At 37.4% G+C, this 25,561-nt stretch overlaps 1 protein-coding gene across 30 annotated transcripts; it reads right to left on the bottom strand.

Moving 5' to 3' along the window:
* Window positions 1-2,042: 2,042 nt before the first annotated feature.
* Window positions 2,043-25,426, bottom strand: LOC148700338 (uncharacterized). Of its 30 annotated transcripts, none has more exons than XM_088708961.1 (12): window positions 24,759-25,426; window positions 23,860-23,904; window positions 23,088-23,216; window positions 18,925-19,038; window positions 16,939-17,044; window positions 13,293-13,412; window positions 9,229-9,342; window positions 7,854-8,177; window positions 6,387-6,710; window positions 4,679-4,833; window positions 4,462-4,600; window positions 2,043-2,328 (listed from the first exon to the last, which is right to left on the bottom strand). In XM_088708961.1, exons 4-12 carry the CDS (start codon window positions 19,015-19,017, stop codon window positions 2,246-2,248), a joined length of 1,458 nt encoding a protein of 485 aa, XP_088565087.1. In that variant the 5' UTR covers window positions 19,018-19,038; window positions 23,088-23,216; window positions 23,860-23,904; window positions 24,759-25,426; the 3' UTR covers window positions 2,043-2,245. The 30 variants fall into 30 exon arrangements, with proteins under 30 accessions (XP_088565087.1, XP_088565083.1, XP_088565080.1 ...); XM_088708954.1 differs by having other exon boundaries at window positions 2,082-2,328; window positions 6,387-6,758; window positions 7,854-8,225; XM_088708947.1 differs by having other exon boundaries at window positions 2,082-2,328; window positions 6,387-6,758; window positions 7,854-8,225; window positions 23,157-23,216.
* Window positions 25,427-25,561: the final 135 nt, after the last annotated feature.

Genomic DNA, 25,561 nt, shown 5'->3' with positions numbered 1-25,561 from the left:
AGAACACCATTTATTAACTTTAAGGCATGCTTGGTTGGAGGGAGTTGTGCTTTGGGATGAGAATGGGAATAAGTAACTTCTATTCTAGCCATTTGGTTAGGGAGAAGTCTCATTCTCATTCTGATTTCAAAAATAAATGAAAATGTATCAATCCTTCGGAACCCAATCTTGAATCTCTCCTAGTATTCAATCTCAATCCGATTTCGATTTTGATTCCAGTCATGAATCAAATGCGCAGGAGAATATGCCACACATTCCTCATTGAAATCCATTTCAATTTCAATCCGGTCGCAAACCAAATGCACCCTTAGTTTCTAAGTAATTTTAGTAGGGGCAAAAGGGCACACGGAGCATTCGAGGAGAAATCAGGTGCCATTTGATCTGTAACTAGAATTGGAATTGGAATGAATTAGAATGGGAACCAGAATTGCTATATTACCCGCACGTTTGGTTCATGACCAGAATCAGAAGTAGAATGGGGTTTAAATGTTAGGGGAGAGTAGGGATTGGATTTTGAGAGATTGAGGTAAATTTTCATTTTCTTCTAGAATCAGAATGGGAGTGGGACTCCCTCTAAATAAATAGTTAGAATGAGAGTCTTTTATTTCCATTTCCATTTCAGAATCTAACTCCTTCCAACTAAATATGCCCCTAATATTCACCATCTCGGTTGCCTATCATATATTGTTCAGTCCCTACTGGCGTTTTTGTCCATGGCTTCAGTTTTCATGGTTATTTTTTGTTTAATTGATCCTTGATTTCCCTGTAAAACAGGTCAATAAAGTTTTGCTTACTACCGTGCTGGAATACTTCAGCGGCGTGGTTGAGCCTTTGGATGGCCTAGGCCTGAAATTTATGGGGCTTCTTTTTAAGTTTAAGAACATAATGGAGTTTGTCTTAAATATGCAGTACTCAAGGTTCTTAAGATGAAGAGAAGGGCAAATGCTTAGAAGGGACAAAAAGTGCTAAACTCCTTCAACTATCACGTATTAAATTCAATGCTCATTATGATTGTAACCCTTTTCTTCCTCAGTATAACTTGTAAAATTTTTGGGAATGCTCCTTTTCTGCAGAAGAAGTGTTTATTTGGGGGTGATACTAGAGAATAGAGAGGGATAAATGTCAGGCTACATCTATGAAAGAATGGTGCGAAGTAATGTTACAAATAGATCATGAAAGAATTGTTCGAAGTAATGTTATAAGTAGAACATAATCATTGTCAATGAACTTTCCTCATTATAATCTATAATTAGGTTGACTGAAAGTTATGTATTGCAGAAGGAATGAGAAGAACAAAATTCTACCCAAAGAACCCATATATATTAAGTTTTGCACTTAACCATTTGATGTGAGAAACGCTGATAACTTGAATTAATCATGTCAGGCCACTCGATGAGCTTGAAATGAAGGTAGCATAATTAACTAACATTTGAGATTTTCAGATAGTAGACCACTTTTTAGATGCAGTCCTGAACTTTTCTCCCGTTACCGACAATTCATGCAATTTCTCTGGCCCTTTCAGTTTATCTATTTCGCAATTCTTTCAAAACGAGCTGTGGATAACCCCACAAACTCATGATCCTTGTCCAATTGAGCGCTGACTAGTATTTAGAACCATGGATTAGTTCATAGGTCCTAAATTGAGATCCAACACAAGGTTACATTTTAGTTTTCATGGACCGGCCTGACAGAAATAAGTTGTTATGTCTGGGACATAAATGCTACGTTGAAACAAGATTGGATCCAAAACAAATCCTGGCCAACCACCAGATCCATTGGACAGATTGGATATGACACTAAATCTTGCTCCAAGCCAGTTTGGGTCATATATGCATCAAACCCTGCACAGACCTTTTAGTAGACCTGTCACAAATGATGACAGAAGGAATAGCTGACTAACAGACTGTTCTTTTATTCAACCTTGATCATGAATTTCGTTACCAATTCCTCTAGCTTTCTCTAGATAGCATTGATTGATTCCCAAAGACTGCCAACAAAATTAAGAAGCACCGGGTCGCAAGGAGCAGAAGAAAAACCTTACCTTCACAAATTTTTCATCTTCTATGCAGATGAGGTATAACTGCACTTAAAGAGTACCGGAGTTGAATGAATTGAATTGTAAAGGTCAACTAACAAGAATCTATGAATGTCCAGAATTATCATGCATCAAATACATGACAATTGAAATATGACAACAGCTGAACCAAAACAAGTGACTGAATGGCAGCTAATTTAAATAAAAAGATTATGTATAAAATTGGTATGCACCCAATGCATGCACACCTGTAGCCCCTTTGTTTACAAAATTTCTCCTCTGCTTGAATCCACCTGCAGCATATCAAAGACTAATGTGAGTCATGTAATTTCAGGGACATCCATTGATCAGTTGAGTAGGATGCAAGAAGGGGAGAAATAAGTTTGAGACATGTTTGCCACAGGCACTGCTTGGTGTAATTAAGGAAGAACACTGCTCATACCCGATTCATGATGGTACCCATGAGCCCTGAACAAACCTCACTTAACATAATTTATTAAGGTCCCAACTTGACTAACATAATATGTTTAATGGACATGTAACTTTTAAACAATCTTGCTGCAAAATGAATGAGGTCAATTATGGATTAACATATTTAAGAGCTTAAAAAAGCTCCTTTGAAGAATTGATCAGATTCACATGTATTCTTGCGAGATAACCTTGAGTTCCTTTCTGTTCAGCATACAGGAACTCAAGGCTATTGCGAGAATACATGTGAGTCAGCTCTTTTGGCAAGCATGCACAGACTTTTAACTCAAAATCAAATCCAGAAGTGTGATATGAAATGTAATTAAGTAGATTTTGTGTTGTGTATGCACACCAACAATAATAAAACTGCCAGCATGAATTTGAAACTGTACTCTGTGTCTAGCTGAAAGCAGTGGATACACTTACATGGCTGCAGTCACGAGAGATAGCAAAGCTGTTTGCTTCAACCGGTCTTTAAGTTATATGCCAATTAAGTGAAGCTCATGAAAGCTAGACATGCATTTTTAGCTGTGTTATAATGGGAATGGCTCAGAGTCAAGCACCATTCTGGACTATGAAGCCTTCCTTATAGTGTTTATCAAGGATGGGGCGCACATTTGTTACCCTAGGTATCATTGTTCTGCATATGCTTACGAAACAGTGCATCACTGAAAGATTAACCTATGCAGCTGGGAACCAATTACCCTAGGTATCACAGCGCTTCATGTAATGTTTTCCTTTTAAATGAAGGATGTGCATTGCTCGTGCCAAGTACTAGTTTATATAATACCACATGGTCATCTCTTCCAAAGTTTTTGACCTTTTTCGTTAAAAAAAAAAGAACTTTTTGACTCATCATGGTCTAACGTTAATGAACAAAAAAAAGAGGAGAAACATAATATTATTTGTAAAGAAATCATGACCTAATAGTCTTTTTGAAAAAGAACTAAATGAAGTGCAAGAGATGAAAGAAGAGCAAAACGTTAGTAATCTCTACATAATACCATGCCCTATATAAACATAGAAAAGCACATTACGTTTTTGAGCAATACCAAGCCAAAGCAAATAACATAAATTTAAATTCATCTTTTCATTAATCCATATTTCGAGTTCATTCACTACAGTTTCTTATTGCTATTATCACCGATTTAATAGATCTCTCCTTTGAACCAATTGCAGCTTGAGAACACTTTTTTACATGGTTTATAAACTCATCTGCTTTGACATTTATGCACTTTCTTTCCATGCAAAAATCTGGACTCATGTAGCTTTCAGATTTCAGTATCATCTTGACTGCCTTCAGATTTTTTTTTCCTTGGACATAGTACATTTTTGTGATTCATGCTTATGCACATCCCTCCTCCATCGCTATTCACTGTAAAGCATCATCTCATCTTATCTATCATGTTGGTGCCCCTCTCATCCTACATGCTGTTCTACTCATTCTTAGGCTGTTCTGCTATCTTCTATGCCTACTATGCTACTCATTAGTGGATCTACTTTCTACAAAATAAATGATTCATCTTTCTAGAAAACTTGGGTGTTTACTCGCATTGATTTTGAAGGGGGTATAAAGATATAAAAGTTGACCCACTACAGTGTACTTAGAGATATTTACATCTATTTCACAGTGCCTGTTGATGCCCTTTTTTTTTGAGTCTATACAGAATGTACATATAGTTTATATCTACATGCAAGTCCAGTATGATGTTCTGCTCCTTGATGTTAGTCCTGGAAGCTCTACATTGGCCTCTACTGCTAAGAAGAGGATTTACTTCACCAAATTTTGTATATTCCCTTAGGAATTACTTGCTCCCACAAAAGAAAACTAGACCTACCATGATGCTCCAATATTATGTAAAAGTTAAAAAGAAGAAAGAATTATGTGTAATGCAGTAGAAGAAAACGGAGAAGTATAGAAAAATGAGTAAATTTTGAGCCAGAAGACAGAAACATACCAACACTTGTTGAATCAGAGAGTCTAAGAATTTGAGGAATCTGATTCTCAAGTTCAAATGACGATGTTTTGGTATAAAGGATTTGTTTTTGTTCAGCCATCTCCAACTTTTGAAAAGGTGGATCAGGAGCCGCTCCTGACTGATTAATGTCAGTAGAGAATGTCAATCCTGAGTTGTTTAGATAGCCATTGTCTGTCATTTTTGTTGTATTTATCACCTGAGGAAATGTTCCTGTATTTGAGTTCTCTGTTGCCAGCATGCTTGCTGATATGCTCAGCCCATGAGCTGGAACAGAAGCATTACCATCCTCCTGGATTCTTTGATGTCCAGAGGACCGACCAGGTATGACAGAATTTGAAACACCATCTGCACCTGAAGAAGTTGAAGCATGTGAGTTAATTCAGTTGTGATATTTGTTCTGTTTTGAATCCAAGGTTCCAGAGTGAAATGAACAGTTGTAACCTTTTTCATTATGCACGATAATGCCATTGGCATCAAAATGTTGAGGGATTAACCAGTATTGAAGAACAATCATAAAAATATATTTAGCGAAACATGCACTATTAAACATTGAAAACATGCAAACAAAGTAAATGCGACTCATAGGCAAGTAAGCAAAAATTGCCATCTAGAGTTTGACATCGAACTTTCCCTGTAGCAGAAAGTTCTTTTCAACTGCTTAGAGGTCAGAAACATTTCTGCATTCTTAAAGCTAAGATTAATATGTAGCTAACTTCCATGTTTAATAAGCCACATATAATGCTATTAGGCTTACACATGATAAACAGTCAGTTTTATCTCTTAAAAGATAGTTTCTCTTGCCAACTCTCGAATAATTTATTTATCAATTTTCTTTTATGAAGAAAAAGAAAAGAAGGAACATCATAAATTCTTTATTTATAAATTATCGATACAATCTTGTATGTCCTAGGTAGACCTGACTGCATTTTGCTAAAAATAAGGTAGACCGGACCAGATCATCATAACTATGAACCATCTATCTGCTAAAGATAATACAGGAAAAAGAACAAGTTGAGACAAACTTAAAGTCTTCCCTTCATTAGCCTGTGTTGTCAAGCTTCTTGGTCTGCAATTATTCACTCCCAAAGGTCACCATTTAAGTAGATCTTCCAGTTACCCTATCAACCTGACTTTAGCAAGGCTCTTGGTAGAGGCTTAAAGATCCACTTGCTTTAGCATTTATGCACTCACCTTTTGTGTACAAATTTTAGCTCTCCGTGTCTTCTTTCATTACCATCTCGGTTTACTTTTTAAGATGCCTCACTAGCATTTCCCCTCTTGTTTCTCCAACTTACCAGTAGTGATGTTGTACCTTTATGTTCATGAATCCATGGTAATGTACCCTCTAGCCTCATCTCAATTCCCCGAGTTTAATTAGCATGCTGACCGCTCTCGCTCCTATCCTACTCATGACTAAGCTTCCATGCTATATTCCATGCATTTCTCCTGCCTCATCAATAGATTTATTTGTTAGTAGCATAGTTAATCTGTTTTGCTGGAAAAGCTGGTGTTGTATGACTTACACTGATTTTCACAGTAACCAATTGTATTATGCACACACTATGTCATGGTATGTACTATGTAGTATAATGGCTGATGTATGAACTCTTATATCGTATGAGTCTGTTTGCACATGTTTTAAGTATTCACATAAATACATCTCTAGTATGATGTTGAACTCCTTGGTTGGAAGTCCTATAAACATGTAAATAAGCTTTATGTTCTAATAAGAAATGCATTTACTACATAGCATCTGTACATTTTCTTCAGAAATTTGAAAAATTTGCTTTGTGATTGAAGGAAAGGAGACCTACATGATGCTTCAATAGATGCAAGAAATGGAAAAGAAAGAAAAATAATGCACTGAGTTAAATTGTCGCTGAGTTGAGGAAGAAGGAACACACCGTCACTTTTTAAATCAGGGGAACTGTAAAGTTCGGAAATCTGATCAGGTAATTGAGACGAATCTGTATTATGTTTAACGAGATTCTCAGTTAAACTTTCAAGACTCCAATCAGATAATCCAAACCAAGATTCATCAACATCAGGGAGTTCCTCAGCTAAATCTTGAGGAACAAAACTTTTTAATGATGTATCAGCATCAAGAGGAAGCTCAGTGGATGGTTTGCCGGACATCTCAAACTGGTGGGAGGACGCACCATCAGCATCTCCAGTTAATGAGCGCGCTGCCAAGAGATCATCACCTCCAGATCCTGAAATATATTGTGCTGCCAAAGAAGTTGAAGCTTGTTCAATGCCATGTTCTGGAATTTTCTCTGGAATGGCAACACTGATATATTAATTCATTTTATATTGGAAATCTTATACTGATATGTGGCAACACTCGTGCATTCATACACAATTTGGTGATCAGATGTTTAGGGATGAAACTGCTACTTAGAGCAAATACTATCGAAATACATAGTAAGAAACCTTTTCCAAGAAAAAAAGGAAATACATGGTAAGAAGCATGCACGGCAACCTCCAGAACAAGATTCAAAAGTTTAGACTCACAAACAATTTAAATGCATATGAAAAATTACCAACTTGTATATTGTAATTTACATAATGAAAAAATTGCTAATATGAGCTGACATTAACCTCTGTTCACATCATAACCCCAGCCAACCGCAAAGAAATCAGCAATATGGATCTGTTACGGAAGTTTTGTAAACAACTAATTTCATTCATCTATTATAAGCTATATGTTAATAGCTAAGAAAAGATAAACATGCATCATTATATTCTTCTCATACCAAATTCTATTTTTGTTGACCTTCCAAAAGGAAATTTTTCTCAAGAAACAGAAACGTGATCTCTTAGGCCCCATTTGATTGCAGATTTTTTTTTTCAAAAAAAAATGTAGGAATAACCGAATAACTATAACCTGACCATTGATATCTTTGTACTGAGCATGTCACAGAAGTGATCGCCAGTTGGATGGCTAGCCATCTATGCAATTGGCTAAGTCCATCATCTAGAATTAACTAGGATATTTGACAACTATGGTATGGCAAGCTGTCCAAAGAACAATAAGTAATTTGCACAAAAAAAAAACTAAAATATACAGCAACGAACATTGAATCATGAGATGATGGCATGGAAGAAATGGAGCAAGAAGTTGAGTTAAGATTATTATATTACATAATAACTGATTACTTCCTATGAAAAGAGAGATTGGCAATCCAAATTAGGGAGATTAAAAAAAAAATCATAGCATCTGTACATTTTCTTCAGAAATTTGAAAAATTTGCTTTGTGATTGAAGGAAAGGAGACCTACATGATGCTTCAATAGATGCAAGAAATGGAAAAGAAAGAAAAATAATGCACTGAGTTAAATTGTCGCTGAGTTGAGGAAGAAGGAACACACCGTCACTTTTTAAATCAGGGGAACTGTAAAGTTCGGAAATCTGATCAGGTAATTGAGACGAATCTGTATTATGTTTAACGAGATTCTCAGTTAAACTTTCAAGACTCCAATCAGATAATCCAAACCAAGATTCATCAACATCAGGGAGTTCCTCAGCTAAATCTTGAGGAACAAAACTTTTTAATGATGTATCAGCATCAAGAGGAAGCTCAGTGGATGGTTTGCCGGACATCTCAAACTGGTGGGAGGACGCACCATCAGCATCTCCAGTTAATGAGCGCGCTGCCAAGAGATCATCACCTCCAGATCCTGAAATATATTGTGCTGCCAAAGAAGTTGAAGCTTGTTCAATGCCATGTTCTGGAATTTTCTCTGGAATGGCAACACTGATATATTAATTCATTTTATATTGGAAATCTTATACTGATATGTGGCAACACTCGTGCATTTATACACAATTTGGTGATCAGATGTTTAGGGATGAAACTGCTACTTAGAGCAAATACTATCGAAATACATAGTAAGAAACCTTTTCCAAGAAAAAAAGGAAATACATGGTAAGAAGCATGCACGGCAACCTCCAGAACAAGATTCAAAAGTTTAGACTCACAAACAATTTAAATGCATATGAAAAATTACCAACTTGTATATTGTAATTTACATAATGAAAAAATTGCTAATATGAGCTGACATTAACCTCTGTTCACATCATAACCCCAGCCAACCGCAAAGAAATCAGCAATATGGATCTGTTACGGAAGTTTTGTAAACAACTAATTTCATTCATCTATTATAAGCTATATGTTAATAGCTAAGAAAAGATAAACATGCATCATTATATTCTTCTCATACCAAATTCTATTTTTGTTGACCTTCCAAAAGGAAATTTTTCTCAAGAAACAGAAACGTGATCTCTTAGGCCCCATTTGATTGCAGATTTTTTTTTTCAAAAAAAAATGTAGGAATAACCGAATAACTATAACCTGACCATTGATATCTTTGTACTGAGCATGTCACAGAAGTGATCGCCAGTTGGATGGCTAGCCATCTATGCAATTGGCTAAGTCCATCATCTAGAATTAACTAGGATATTTGACAACTATGGTATGGCAAGCTGTCCAAAGAACAATAAGTAATTTGCACAAAAAAAAAACTAAAATATACAGCAACGAACATTGAATCATGAGATGATGGCATGGAAGAAATGGAGCAAGAAGTTGAGTTAAGATTATTATATTACATAATAACTGATTACTTCCTATGAAAAGAGAGATTGGCAATCCAAATTAGGGAGATTAAAAAAAAAATCATAATAAACGAACTCTTTGGTCAGATGTAAGCTAAGGAAATTTTTTTAAAATAAAAAAAAGAGGACCTTGTGGGGGCACTGAGATTATTGCGGAACATGTTGCACAACTCACATAAGTTGCTCCCCAACGGTGGAGAAGAGCAGTCCCACATTTACCACACACAGATTTTCCTGGAATACCTACAATTACAAGAAGTCAACAAACATTATTGAATGTGCATAAATACTGAATAAAGAAAAAACAATACTAAAATGTTGAAGATTCCTGATAACACTTGGGAACATAATCTGTGCAAGTGTCCATTGTGTATGCTCAAATATTTTTGACTGATGACAACTTTGGAGATACTTGCAATTTCATTGATTTCTTGTATAAATAATCTCCACACACAATCCAAAAACATCAAAAGATACTCCAACTAGCCTATTCTGATTATTATGTGTTATAGTTAGAAAGTTGAACATTTATTCATTATAATAATAACTAATTGCACCTTTTGGTAGTCTACTCTGTAGTGACATGGTAGTCCTCTTCATGCATTGTTATTCAAATTTAAGGAGAATTAAGTTCAATGACTTGAAGTTTTATTTTTTGTGCAACAAAAAGCAATTTGAAATCAGCCTATAATCTAGTGAAGAGGTGTTTCGAATCAAATAGGAAGCATTTACTATTTGCTTTAGGTTTAGGAAGCAACTTCAAAATTCTGAAAAGAATTAATGTAAGAAGAGCTAAATGAATTTTCTTTTTCCATTAAGGAGGACTACTTTCGTATTTTTTTTTTCTCATCCAAAATCAAATGAAACATATTGTATCATTACTTCCATATTTTTTAAAAGACCTAGATAAGTATAGTTTCTAGTAGTTTTCACGTTGATACTTGATCTGTTCTCATTGTTATTACTTTATTGACATAAATAATATTGTGTTTCTGTGGATTTTCATATCAAATTTCTTTTGGTATTATTGTGCACATATTTAGGACCTTTTTATTATAAGAAAGATTCATCTTTTCTATGGTTTAGAATGGCTTATTTGTCTAGATAGATCCAGAATTATCATTGAGTGTTCTAAATTATTTCTCATTTCATAGCAAATAGAAGTATTTGTAACCAAAGTCAAAGGTTTTTTCCAGCATGCAAGCATGTTATTAATTTTCAACCCCATGCATGGCAAGCTAGAAAGCATGGATATTTGAAATGGCATGCTATGTTTGTATCAATGCGATATTGGCAGGATATTCCTAGGATTTGCGTTCAATGCTGATGTTAAATATCTTGTTGTTCAAAATTTAAAAAAAAAATACTCTAGATACTTTAATAGTACATCTAAGATATTTCCCCGATACTATAAGATTGAGGGGCGGGCTTCCTCTACTTTTGTCCAAATGAATGTTAAATTTTTAAGGATAAGTGACTAAACTTGGAGTTTGTAATGTAGATATTATATAATAGAGTATGGATTGAGACCAGGAGATTTGAGTGATAACTAAATGATGAGTTTGTGAAAGTTAATTATGTTATTTTGATTGCATGCTATGCTTTATAAATATTTTATATAGATAAATATATAGCCATTACCATGTCCTAATCATATTGTATCTTGCTTTTCAAGTATATTTGTATCGTGTTGCATCCTTATGCCAGATCCTATAGAATCCATGTCAAGCCATCAGCAAATCATTCCAAATTTGAATTGCAAAAAGTGTTGTCATGTCTTAAATATCCAGAAGTGTCACAATTCCCCAAAACCCAAAAAACTTTTATATATTAGTCCCTAAAATATTTTATATTTGCTTATTGATCCCTGTCTTTTCTATATTTGCATTTTCATCCATGAAATTTTGTAACTTATTGCTTATACATCCCTCAGGTTAGCTAGATGAGGATGGAATATTTTACTTTTGTTCTCTTAAAATTGTCAATTTCATATATTCTCAACTTTTTTTCCCTAAATCAAACGTAACCAACCTCTTAACCTATGCATCTCCATCACCTATCATCCCATCCTGATCGAGAAAAGGGCAAAGTGAGTGAGAAGAAGCTAAGTCCCAGCCTCATTCACTATTAAAACAAAGGCAATTTCGTCCCTCTGCAAACCTTGCTAACCTTAACGAGGTTCCAATCAACGGAAACTAGTAGACTGACTGAAATCCATCCTATAACTTTGAAACATGCTTCCAGTGAAGCATTTTCTTGGCACCATTTGTTTCACAAAATATCTTCAATCACCATTTTCTGAAACTTTTTCTTCCTAAGATTCCTAATCTACCTTCCTTTATAGTACTTACCTCACAAAACTTTGTTCTACAAATCCTCACTATTCTCCACTCTCTTAAGACATCTCCTGGTATGCCATCCCGCATACATCAAAACTTCTACGGTTCTACCCATAGTCCCCCCTCACTAACGGTGTCATACATCACCACATTTAACAAGATGTAACCTCAATTGTACAATAAACTTTTTCCTCCATTATAAGCGATCATATCTTTGACACTAGATAAATAATTGCACACTAGTACAGTATCACTTTCCATAAATAATTGCCAAAGAGTTAAAAGCTTAAGCCATGTTTAAATGTTAAAATTTGCTAGGTTAAAAGCTTAAACTAGTAAGATAGAAATGCATGACAATTTTAAACATTCATGGAGGTAACTTCTAGTTATAAAAAAAGTATAAGCCTCACATCCACAATAAAATGGTATTCTAATTCCAATAATCATATTCTGTACATCTCATTCTTGAATTTGAAGAACTCAAATTTTTCCAAATATGTCAAGTTCTTTTAGGAGAGGAGACCACCAACACTTTAATTACACAAGTCCAGATTTTTGGAATGCACCATCCAAGAATCAAACTCAGAATCTCTGGTTTCTAAGTCAAGGGGTGTGACCAATAAGGCAATCCCCAATTCAACAAAACATATCAAGTTAAAATGATACAATTTATATTTTGGTGATGTGATTAATTTATTAAAACTTAAAACTAGGAAGTGAACTATGCTGAATATAACCTTTCTCCAAAATGTCTCCAATATTCTTTACTCTAACTACATTTCTTTTTTGCTTCAAGTGTTCTCTCTCTTTTAAAATTTACTTGAAATTACAAAATTTGAAATTTTTGAGTCACCCAAAAATCTAAGGTGCACAGCACAAAAATGGCAAGTTACAGCCAAGCTTGAGCTCATAGCTATTGTTTTATCTCTCTTTCCTGTATATGAACTGTGAAATATCAATGCCTTATTCTCCTATTAGCTTAAGCTTCTGGATTCAATTGATTAGTTAACATGATATCAGAACCAAATATGTTGGGGTCAGGAGTTTGAATTCCCCCCTATTCTAGATATTTTATAGTTAACTCAGTTATTATCTTGACCAGTCCCAGTCATTGTTATCCCGACTCATTTTAGTCATATGATCCCTCCACGTGCATAGTCCGATATGTCCAGGGGGAGGTTAACAAAAACAATGAATATATTGTTTTTAGTTAAGCCAATATATATTGTTGACCCTTTCTCTATTATCTTAAGCTTTTGGACCCAATTTATCGGGTTCAAAACAATAACAAAAACAAGCAACTTGAATAATAACAATACCTTCAACAACATTTATCAAAAGTTTATAGATGAAGAAGTACCTCATAAAGTGAGCCAACCATGATTTTTTTCATTAAATTAAAACAATGAATAAAACAGAAATGATGTCCAGTTTAATTAATCGACATTATCAATAATACAGTGTGATTGATGAAATCTGAAGGAATTCATAAAATTGGTATACATATTCAATATTTTTTTTTTCATTTGCACATCACAAATAATTCAAGTCCGGAGTGTTACAACGTGCAACAATACAATATTTTCTTGATCATGAGAAGTATGTTCAGTATGTTTTGCATCTGTCGTATGTTCATTTTCAAAAAAACAGCATACAAAATTCCAAAACAAAATATTGTTTAAAATGAACATTCCAATTAATTTACAAAAGGAAATACTGATAATTGATAAAGAAATCCAAATAATATTCAGGCAAATGGTAAATACATGACAAGGAAAGGTTGCATAAATAAAAAAGTACCCATATGGAAGAAGAATCTCTAGGCAAAGCAATTACAGATGGAAAAATTTTTACCCATGCTATTAGCCTGCTTCTCAAGGAGCATATTGAAAAAAGCTAACTGGCCTTTTAGAAGTAGCCTGACATAATATACCCTAAAAAAGTCAGGATTATCTTGCTGAAGCCGCTCCCATACTGAAAGTGGAGAAAAATATTAAACATTAGGGAAAATGCATATCAAATAAACAATCTCTATATTCTTTCTTACGTTACATGTTCTACTGTACAATATAAAAGAGAGGAGACTTTTAGTTAACAGAAATTTCCTAAAATATAAGTTCCCGTCTTTTCTTTAAGTATACCAGCTTAATTCAGTGAGAAAAATATTGCAGATTATATGTTCATATAATACAAAAAAATCCATAAGAATGCATATTCCATTTGCAAATTCAAAAAGAAAAAAAAGGATCTTAAAATCTAAGGAAGATTATGATTTAATACAATCTAATAAATATATGGAAGAACAACCACAAATACTGAGCAAAACATATGGGGGAAAAGGCAGTTTTCACTCTTCATTGTGTTGGTACATTCAACAAGTAACCCATTCATATTGACAGGAAAGCTTCCATGCAATGACACGCCCAAACTGGTGCTAGATCATAAGGAAAATATTGATCATAACAAAAACTATCGAACCTTTTCCACATAATAAGCTATTGCTGGTTCTATTCAAATGTTTCTTGGACTTCTGGTAACATGTTTGTGTCAGGTAGATGCCCTGCACTTTAGATACGTAATAGACTCTTGATGGCTTGAAAGGATCAGGGTATACTAACACACTTCCAAGAACAAATATTAATTTTCTGCAATGATGAAGTGGGAAATCATTTTGTCAGCTAGATGTCATGCACTTCAGACAGAACTGGACTGAATCAGACCTGAATCAACCCTGTGTCATTGGCACCACTTGGGATGAAGCTTAAAGGTGTTTTTAATTCTTTTTCCTTCTGTTTACCTGCGCTGTCACCCCATACTATGGTTTTAAAACCTTCAGCGGGATCTGTTAACCTTTTGGGCCGACTTGGATTCCCACGCCTAACATATTGGTTATTGCAACTTCTTTCATGTCCTTCACAACATCTATGTTAGCTTAGGTCCTGTTCTCTTTCCTAACCTGCAAACACAAGTTTGGCAATGGCTCCTTGCTAGATGACTAGATGAAACAAAAATAGTTTCAAGATACAAGTTATGTGAATTAGATTATTTTTGCTATGTATAATGGTCCAAGTTAGATTAGGTTTTAGTCTTTAATTTTATTAAAGATTTATTTTCTGTTACTTTAGTCTTAAAGAGTTGATGGTGTTCAGTTTAAGGGGTTAATTTGCTGTTATTTTCTAAATTAATGGCCCTTCATTAGTTGTTTCAAAGTATGTAAGAATTATATATATTTCATATATAATTGACTGACTTTTAGGGATGTCTTATCGGGTTTTACAGACCTATTTTAATAGGATCAGAGATTTTAAATCCTCCTTTAAGTGTAAGAATTAGGATATTTTATTTATGCTCAAAATTATTTTTATGTTGATTTTGGTGGTTTTCTACATAGGATCCTCCATGAATCCAGATTTTGTTATTTTCTTCATAAATTCTTTTGTTCCATTAGGAAAAGAGTAATGGTGTTTAATTCCAAAGCAATTAATTTGAATGGTTTTTAGGCTATAGGCTCTAATGCTGTATTTCCTAGAAGTATGAGATCATAGAGGATTATTAGGCTGCTAGCACATCTGTACAGGGTTTGGGATTCATTTCTGCAATGGCTTAATGTAGTTTGCTGCATCAGATCACCCAGCCAAATACAACTTGCTATGTTTGGTAAAGTTTGACTAGGGTATGATGCAGCATAAAGGCACCATTAGATTGAAAAAAGATCTGATGGGTCAATTTTGGATTTGGATCCACCATATCAGTACTTTTCTGGTACAGATAACCAATATCAATATGGCATTAGCACGATACTGGAAATGATTGCAGATCAGGATTATACATATCTAATATTCCAATTTAAGTGTGGAATGGATCTGACACCTGATTTCTACCATTAGATACACCAAAGTGCCAAAGGGACATATCTTTGAGTCAAAAAAATCTTTCAAATTCATAGTTTAGATAAAGAAACCATTAAAGAAAAGGCCTTAGGAGCTTTGGATATCTACATGTTCTTCACAATTTTACATGTCAATCAAGAAAGTCGAGCTCTGTGCTCCTCAATTCTATTGTCCAGTTACAGGCTGTTCAGGACCCTGAGCTACGTGGCTAGGATTTTAAGAGGAGTTTGGTGCATACTCCAAGTTCCCTTAGATCATGTCTGCAATGGCTAAACATTGAATGGGAATATAAGGTCCGAGGCCTTCAAATCACCCCATTGATATCATTGACAATCTCCAACTATTCACTTAACCTTTTGTTCTAGCTTCTGCTTTCCCTTTATTTGATGATTGCTTTCACTTATCAGTTCAATGAATTTCCATGATCTCATGGTAGATCAGATACAGTAGAGTTTCAAGATAGATTTTTTGCTTGTAGTTCATTGACATTTGCAGCTTCTTTGATCAGGAAGCAAGTTGATTATTCAACTGAAAGGATTAAGTGATCTTTATTTATTTGATTGGTAAGAGAAGAGATTTCTTCCTTCATTTTACTTAACCCAAAACTATAATGACAAGAGCATCTGATGCAATTTAGAATATTTATCTTTTGATATCCTTGCCTGCTTCTAAGCATTAAAGAGTTGATAATTTCTGTCCTAGAGGTCAAACTGTAATTTTCACCAATAGTCTACTTTTTTTTGGGTGGGTTGGGTGGGGGGGGGGGGGGGGGGGGGGGGGGCGGGGGAGCCCAACTTGAGTTGTCAAGGTGATCTCAAGACCATGGTGCAGGACTTACATTAGATAGAACTAAGAGGAAAAAAAAATGATAAATAGAACTTGTGATTTGCATTCTTCAGCTAACTGATTTAGAATACGTTAGATTTTTTTTTAATTTAAATTGTAAACACTCAGGTACTTAATTAGGTTGGTTTTTACGTCATATTTTAAGCAGGATTAGAGTCTCTGAGTCTACTTTAGCAATATGTTATGTGACAGAAATTCTCAAAGACGCTAACAATGAATTTTATGGTGATTTTGATGGCTTTCTGTATATGATTCCATGGGAATCCTACTTTTGTTATTTTCAGAAGAGTCATTGGTTATTTTTTATCTGAAAAAAGTTATAGGTCTCTTAATGTAGAGAGAGAGAATCTAGAGAGGCAGCTAAGCTATAAATAATACCTAAATAGTTACTATTAGCAGAATACTCTATGATAGTCAAGTTTTGCGGTTATTTCTGTACTCCATTTTTTTTCTCTGTTTTTTTCTCTCTTTGAGCTCAATGATTCAATCCTGATCATAAATACAAATGCATCATCATTTTAAGGTCATCAGGTTCCATCTACAGTTTACAAAAGACAGCCGGACATGAAGAACTACTACAAATGGACTTCACAACTTGATGAAAAAAGCAGATAGATATTAAAAAGAACAATTTATGATCATAATCTAGATTTCCAGGAAAAAGAATTGTAGGGGGCGAACGATAAAAGTTAAAATATAACCATGTTTTATGTAAAATTCAAGTTCATCTCAAGTGAAAGAAAGATGGTTTTCCATGGAAGTACCAGTTTCAGTCAATACACGTTCTATTTTTTGTTCCTTCCACAGAGTTTCCACAGTTTGTTTCTGGTTCATGTACAACATAAGGCAGCGCTCAATCATATTCTTTACCTGAAAATAAAATTAGAACATAAAATACATTTCCAGTGAGGGTGAGATAATTATTTCTTATGTAGATATTGGTGTTCATGTCATATAAGTTCTTCCTAGAAATTTCACAACACTTGAATGATATGCAAATACGGATATGAGAGAGAGCTTATTAGCATTTAAACAATTAACCTTGCAAAAGCAAACTAACCTAGAGACTTACTTGTTATGTTCCAAGAAATTTAATTTTTGGAAGGTAAAAGTAAAACACCAATATAACAAAGAATGAATTTGTCACTAATCCTAAAGTTGATTTTGTTGTCCATGATCTTACCTTTTCATTGGGAGGGGTTAGGAAGATGTTGTAAATAAAGCCACAGCACACCATGCATTGTAATAGAAAGTTAACAACTAAGGTCATGAGCTTACCTTTATGTTTCTAGAATCTTGATTAATTATCAGGATTCAAGATCACTACATGGTAGACTTGAAGAAAAGTGAGATTGAGAGAAAGGAGACAGAAGATCTAATTTTGCCAACATGGATTCTCTATTGCTTAGAAGTTCGATTAGCATACAAGGTGAGCCATTGAGGACAGAAGGTGGCCAATACAAGTAATATATCAAACAGAATTACATAATTATAAGGATGACATTTAACTTGTCCTCAAGCTAAAGCATGTACAACATGACAGCCCAGTAAGAAAACAAATTCCAACTTCGGTGTCCTTCCTTTCACATCTGGAAACATGCTTGTTGTTTGATCTCTGAAACTAGTGTACACAGACCTAATCTAAGAAATATCCATGACTTCCAACTTGCAATTAATAAAGTATAGTTTGCTTTGATATTCACCATTTTCTCTTAACAGGTTCAATCTTGACCATACGAGAGCTGTCTGCTTATCATGGTATGGAACATTCTATAGGAAAAGGGACCACTTCTGCTCTTCAACCGCCCAAGTTAAACATAATATGTGCAGAAAGCAAGCATTCCACGCATGAACATGAACCACATTCTACTCTCTCTGTTCACAGCATGAACACATTGTTTTTAACAAATGTGGAGATGCCTGTTATTAATCTTCAGTCGACTATGTAGCATTCCACCATTGAATTTCTTTATCTTTTAATTTCTCAATGCTATTCTCTCAAGAAAACAATGAATGATCATTCTCCTGTAACAAGATGGCCATGCCAGCAGAACTAAATATCTAAATTAGGAAACAAAACATGGAAATATGATTTTCTAGGAGTACGCATGAAACAGACAACTAGCAGAGAAATATCAAGCAATGTAACAGTTACAAAAATCAACTTATTTTACTATTTTTCTGAATCCCCACGGGCCAACTGAAAGTTTGTTCAATTTACTCGTATTTATATTTTTTCCTTGTCCTACCTCTAAATTTCTTTAGTTTAGATTGAGAGAATAACAACAATCAGGACTAAAGACTAATGATACTTCATCCCAGTTCAAACAGAGGAAGTGGTCATTGGTCGTTACGGTTTTACATGCCCACATTAAATCAAAAGATATCAATTCATTGAACAAATCCCCAATTACCAATCAAGAGATTAGGTCATCTACCATATCACTAAATTCTTCAGTTGCAGACTCTGGGACCACCTGCTCTTCTGTAACAGCAAGCGTCAAAACTGGATAATAACTATGAAACAAAAGCAAAATCCATTACTCAGAAACTACTAAAATTACTATACCAAGTTTCCAACAACTTGGTATCATAAGATTTATGCACCAAGTTTGACGTCATCGTAGCTATTAAGTAGAAGGGAAGCAATTCTTGCAAGAATTCGCAAAAAAAAAGGGGGGGGGGGGGAATTAAGGAAAACAGAGAAAACAGGAAAAAGGTCGTTAAGATGAGTGAAAAGATTTCCTTACCCGGTTTACATCTTCAAAAGTCACACTTCTCTCTCGTGTCTCTGTCATCTCTCTAGTCTCTCTGATCTCTCTTTTCGCTTTTCTTCTACCCATTGTTTTGCCGGCGTTACCAAACTGAACAAGAACTCAGGAGATTAAAAAGAAAAAATCCACAGTGCATAAATTAATCGAATCTTAAAAAAATCAACTGAATGCCAATCTTTCAGCCATTCCATCAAAGACCTCATAAAAATATGATTTAAAATTTGAAAAGGAAAACAAAAAGGATTGATATGATTTAAAATTCAAAAAGGAAAACAAGAGCATATAACATGTTTTTCAAATAAAATTTAACATGCCTAACCCATTTTATTGAATACAAAACATATGTCGAAACTTAATCAGTTTATCAAACAATTTGGAAATCACACTTGAAGTATTGGGTTACTTACCTCTTCTCGCTTAATTCCTACTTCAGGTAGGCGAATCAGGTTCGCCTGTTAACATTTAATTAATTTTTTGTAAATTTCAGAGTTAAGCAAAATCCAAAAATAATACTACTGGACTCGGCCCAACAGGACTCCCAAGGTTGGCTTCTAATTAGTTTATTTATAAAAATTCATTTTAGGGGCCAATACCTAATTATATAGTGCTATTTTGTATAAAGCTTGAGTAAAGGGACCAAGCAAATATAGTTGGGGACATTTATGTAATAAATCTTTCCTATAGGGATCAAATACAAATTACAGAAGATCTTTTTTTAAAATAATATTCTGGCTTAACTGCAAAATTCTATTTATTGGCCGGATCCGGATTCGGTTCCGGACTCGGATCTGAACTGGGCCCAACTGGACTGGATTGGGCCCAAGTTGGGCCTGCAGTGGACAGGGCCCAACGGCCCATCACAGTGCTCACGGCCCACAGTGGGCCTTCTTCCTCACCGAGCTCCCCACGGACAGGGGAGATGGGAGAACGGAAGAGGAAGGGGGATCGGCGGGGTGGTTGGCCTGGGTGGCCGGCCTAGGTGGCCCGGGGGGGGGGGGGCGTCGCCCGGTCGACGGCCAGCCGACCGCAGCGGTGGCCGGCGGTCGCTGCGGCGACGGGCATGAAGACAACCGAGCATGGTCTCGGTTTGGGGCCAAAACAAAGGGAAAAATCAAGGATAAATGGCAATGGAACGAAGAGCCAAAGAAGGGGCTTACCGGCGGTCGACGGAGGCGGCGGATCCCGGCCGCAGGGGGCTCAGTCCGGTGGTCAAGTGGCGGCGACGGCGGTGGGGCTTTCCGACAGCCAAAACAAATCTTGGAACACGGGATGGCCCACGAAGGGGCTTCGGACGGTTGATCGGACGGGAGGGCACGCCGGTCACCAAGGAGAGGAGGAGGGAAGGAGGGAGGAGGAGGAGGAAAAGGGGGCTCGGAGGTGACCGATTGAGTAGAAAATGGGGGGTTTTTATCAACCCCCCTCGTAACGGCTCTCCGCCGCGAAAATCGCGGCGGTCGAGCGAAATCCGCGGCCGCGGTTGGCCCCGGATTGACCGGAGGGGGGGTGCCGCGGGATACCCGCGGCGCCCTTGCCCCGTTTGTCCCCGGAGGAACCGGAGAGGATCGCCATCGCGATCCTCTGCTCCGGCTCTTCCCAAAAGAAGAATGGGGCTGAAGTCGGCTGGCGCTGCCGACTTCAGCCCGTATGCACAGACTTTTAACTCAAAATCAAATCCAGAAGTGTGATATGAAATGTAATTAAGTAGATTTTGTGTTGTGTATGCACACCAACAATAATAAAACTGCCAGCATGAATTTGAAACTGTACTCTGTGTCTAGCTGAAAGCAGTGGATACACTTACATGGCTGCAGTCACGAGAGATAGCAAAGCTGTTTGCTTCAACCGGTCTTTAAGTTATATGCCAATTAAGTGAAGCTCATGAAAGCTAGACATGCATTTTTAGCTGTGTTATAATGGGAATGGCTCAGAGTCAAGCACCATTCTGGACTATGAAGCCTTCCTTATAGTGTTTATCAAGGATGGGGCGCACATTTGTTACCCTAGGTATCATTGTTCTGCATATGCTTACGAAACAGTGCATCACTGAAAGATTAACCTATGCAGCTGGGAACCAATTACCCTAGGTATCACAGCGCTTCACGTAATGTTTCCCTTTTAAATGAAGGATGTGCATTGCTCGTGACAAGTACTAGTTTATATAATACCACATGGTCATCTCTTCCAAAGTTTTTGACCTTTTTCCTTAAAAAAAAAAGAACTTTTTGACTCATCATGGTCTAATGTTAATGAACAAAAACAAGAGGAGAAGCATAATATTATTTGTAAAGAAACCATGACCTAATAGTCTTTTTGAAAAAGCACTCTACATAATACCACGCCCTATATAAACATAGAAAATCACATTATGTTTTTGAGCAATAACAAGCCAAAGCAAATAACATAAATTTAAATTCATCTTTTCATTAATCCATATTTCGAGTTCATTCACTACAGTTTCTTATTGCTATTATCACCGATTTAATAGATCTCTCCTTTGAACCAATTGCAGCTTGAGAACACTTTTTTACATGGTTTATAAACTCATCTGCTTTGACATTTATGCACTTTCTTTCCATGCAAAAATCTGGACTCATGTAGCTTTCAGATTTCAGTATCATCTTGACTGCCTTCAGATTTTTTTTTCCTTGGACATAGTACATTTTTGTGATTCATGCTTATGCACTTCCCTCCTCCATCGCTATTCACTTTAAACGATCATATCATCTCATCTAGCATGTTGGTGCCCCTCTCATCCTACATGCTGTTCTACTCATTCTTAGGCTGTTCTGCTATCTTCTATGCCTACTATGCTTCTCATTAGTTGATCTACTTTATACAAAAAAAATGATTCATCTTTCTAGAAAACTTGGGTGTTCACTCGCATTGATTTTGAAGGAGGTATAGATAAACGTTGACCCACTACAGTGTACTTAGAGATATTTACATCTATTTCACAGTGCCTGTTGATGCCTTTTTTTTTTTCGAGTCTTTACAGAATGTACATAAAGTTTATATCTACATGCAAGTCCCGTATGATGTTCTGCTCCTTGATGTTAGTCCTCGAAGCTCTACATTAGCCTCTACTGCTAAGAAGAGGATTTACTTCACCAAATTTTGTATATTCCCTTAGGAATTGCTTGCTCCCACAAAAGAAAACTAGACCTACCATGATGCTCCAATATTATGTAAACAGTTAAAAAGAAGAAAGAATTATGTGTAATGCAGTAGAAGAAAACGGAGAAGTACAGAAAAATGAGTAAATTTTGAGCCAGAAGACAGAAACATACCAACACTTGTTGAATCAGAGAGTCTAAGAATTTGAGGAATCTGATTCTCAAGTTCAAATGACGATGTTTTGGTATAAAGGATTTGCTTTTGTTCAGCCATCTCCAACTTTTGAAAAGGTGGATCAGGAGCCGCTCCTGACTGATCAATGTCAGTAGAGAATGTCAATCCTGAGTTGTTTAGTGTGAGGACCCGTGCGGGCGTGTGTTTAGTCCCACATCGGTTATTCGCTGGGTAGATCTTGGGTACTTATACAGGATCAAGGAACCCAAATAATACCTTCCGGCTAGCCACTTTGGGTGAGGTCTTGAGTTGTTACAAATGGTATCAGAGCGGACCCGACATATAACTTATGTGGACTAGGGAACACTGCAGCACGGATCCATTGGGGTTGACCACGAACAGATCGTGGTGTTTGTGATTAGATTTGAATGAATTTGAACCCTTAGCCTGACGAGGACGTCAGGGCTTGAACGGGGGGAGTATGTGAGGACCCGTGCGGGCGTGTGTTTAGTCCCACATCGGTTATTCGCTGGGTAGATCTTGGGTACTTATACAGGATCAAGGAACCCAAATAATACCTTCCGGCTAGCCACTTTGGGTGAGGTCTTGAGTTGTTGTAACCCAAATATACAGTTTCTATTTTCTATACCCCGAGCCCGAGGCGCCCCGAGCCCCGAGCCCCGAGCCCCGAGCCTGAGGCCCCGAGCCCCGAGCCCCGAGCCCGAGGCGCGGCAGACGCCGCACGCCCGCACGGCGGGCCGCGCAGGCGAGCAAGGCAACAGATCATATCAAAGCAAATACAGATGTTCAAAACTGACATAATTATTTAAATTGTTCAAAGGCGGACTTACAAAATTTCAAAATAACATTTGCTAACATAATTCAAATGTCCAAACTAATCTAACTGAAATGCCAATAACTGATGGAATCATCGGAACATCTAACGCACTCCCCAATCCCGTGAGATCAAGCCTCTGGATCTGAAAAATGGAGAAAACAGAATAATGAGCTACACTAGCCCAGTAAGCAACAAAATACCCCAAAGTGGGGTCAAAGCATATCAGGTCAAAATACAGGATAATGACTGGAATAAATCATAAATAACATCATTTTACTGTTTTCAAAACTTATTATCATTTTTCCAAAAATATGATATCAGAATCTCAACATGATAGGCTACGGCCACGTAACCCAGTGGCATGGGTTGCACAAAGTGCCAAATCCACTATTTTTATCCACCGATGGCAGCCGGTGTTGCACAAAAGTGCCAAATCCACTATATTTACCCACCGATGGCAGCCGGTGTCCAGAAACCACTATTCTAATCACCGGTGGCGCGGTGTCGAAACCGGTTCCTCACAGATTACAAGTCGACAGGTCCAACGTATAATCCCCATTGGCGGGGCCAGAACAGAACAGAACATATCATAGCCATGCTGAGAATACATATATATAAAAACAGATTTCATAAATTTTCCAATCATAGTTTACGGATTTCAAAGCATAATTTTCAAATGAAATTTAACATGCCAGACCCATTTTACTAAATACAAAACATATTTCAGAATTTAATCTATTTATCAAATAATTTGGAAATCACACTCGAAGTATTAAGTTACTTACCTCTTCTCGCTTAATCCCTACTTCAGATAGGCGGATCAGGTTCACCTGTTTAAATTTAATTAATTCCTTGTTAATTTCAGAACTAAGCAAAATCCAAAAATAATTCTATTGGACACGGCCCAGTAGGGCCCAGAGTTGGCCCATAATAGGCATGGCCCGATAGGGCCCATATTGGACACGATCCAATGGGCCCGCATAGACCTGGCCCAATAGGGCTCCCAAAGTTGGTCTCTAATGGATTATTATGCAACACAATTCATTGCAGGGACTAATACTTAATTACATGGTACTGTTCTATAATAAAATTTTAGTGGAGGGACCAATCAAATATATTTGGGGAGCCTTATGTAAGAATCTTTCTTATAGGGACCAAACATAAATTACAGAATACCCTTTTGTGAAATAGTATACTGTCAAGGGCTTAATTGCAAAACTCCATTTAGTGGCCAAATGGGTTCGGGTTTCGAGTTTTGGGTTTCGGGTTCGGGTTCAAGTTCCGGGCTCGGGTCTGAACTGGGTTTCAGATTTCGGATCTGGACTGGGTTTCATCTTTATTTATTTATTTATTTATTTTTTTCAGGTTCTAACTGGGCCCATGTTGGGCCCACAGTGAACTGGGCCTTGGCCCAGCTCGGCCCGCATGGGCCTTCTTCTTCCCCAACGTCCCCCCCACGGCAGGGGAAAACCGCGAGGGAGAGCGGAAGAGGAAGGGGGCGGCGGGGTGGCCGGAGGCCACCCCTCGGTCGATGGCCAGCCGGCCGCCATGGCGGCCGGCGGCCGTTGCAGTGGCCAACGGGGAGGAGAAGCAACCGAGATCATCTCGGTTGCTGGGGCTGAAACAGAGAGAAAAAAAAATCGATGCTTTTGGCAATAGAACGAAGACAAGGAGGAGGGCTTACCGGCGGTGGCAGAGGCGGCGGAGCAAGGTCTCAGCTCGGTCCGGCAGCTAGCAACGGCGGCGGCGCTCGGAACCGAGGGGGGCGGATCTCAGAACAGGGGATGGCCGCGAGGGGGATCCGGATGGCGCTCGGTCGGGAAGGCACGCCGGTCACCAAGGAGAGGAGGAGGAAAGGAGGGAAGAGGAGGAGCTCGGAGGTGCCCTAGGGAGGAGGGCTTGGGGGGTTTTTATCACCCCCCTCGTGATGGCTCTCCGCCGCGAAGATCGCGGCGGCCGAGCGAAATCCGCGGCCGCGGTTCGGCCGCGGATTAGCTGGAGGGGGGGTGCCGCGGGACTTGCGGCATCCTCGCCCCGACCGAGCCCGGAAGAGCCGGAGAGGATCGCAATCGCGATCCTCTGTTCCGGTCTTCCCAAAAGAGGGAACGGGACTGAAGTCGGCAGGGGCTGCCGACTTCAGCCCGTGTCTCACATTTAGATAGCCATTATCTGTCATTTTTGCTGTATTTATCACCTGAGGAAATGTTCCTGTATTTGAGTTCTCTGTTGCCAGCATGCTTGCTGATATGCTCAGCCCATGAGCTGGAACAGAAGCATTACCATCCTCCTGGATTCTTTGATGTCCAGAGGACCGACCAGGTATGACAGAATTTGAAACACCATCTGCACCTGAAGAAGTTGAAGCATGTTCTGCAGTAGATGACAAAGTTTGCACAATGAGTTAATCCAGTTGTGATATTTGTTCTGTTTTGAATCCAAGGTTCCAGAGTGAAATGAACAGTTGTAACCTTTTTCATTATGCACGAT

Source organism: Phoenix dactylifera, chromosome 12 (assembly GCF_051530095.1).
Source record: "Phoenix dactylifera cultivar Ajwa chromosome 12, Ajwa_hap1_PhDact_Kaust_v1.1, whole genome shotgun sequence".
Taxonomy (NCBI): domain Eukaryota; kingdom Viridiplantae; phylum Streptophyta; class Magnoliopsida; order Arecales; family Arecaceae; genus Phoenix; species Phoenix dactylifera.
The sequence above is the reverse complement of the archived record's forward strand: the minus strand, read 5'-3'. Positions and strand labels throughout refer to the sequence as shown.

Excerpts from the sequence above, each read along its gene's own strand:
- LOC148700338 (XM_088708935.1), bottom strand. Across the intron at positions 13,413-16,938 it reads ACGTGTATTGACTGAAACTG|TATGGGAGCGGCTTCAGCAA; the intron begins GTACTTCCATGG and ends CTCCACTTTCAG. Across the intron at positions 6,759-7,853 it reads CCCTGATTTAAAAAGTGACG|AGAAAATTCCAGAACATGGC; the intron begins GTGTGTTCCTTC and ends TTGCCATTCCAG.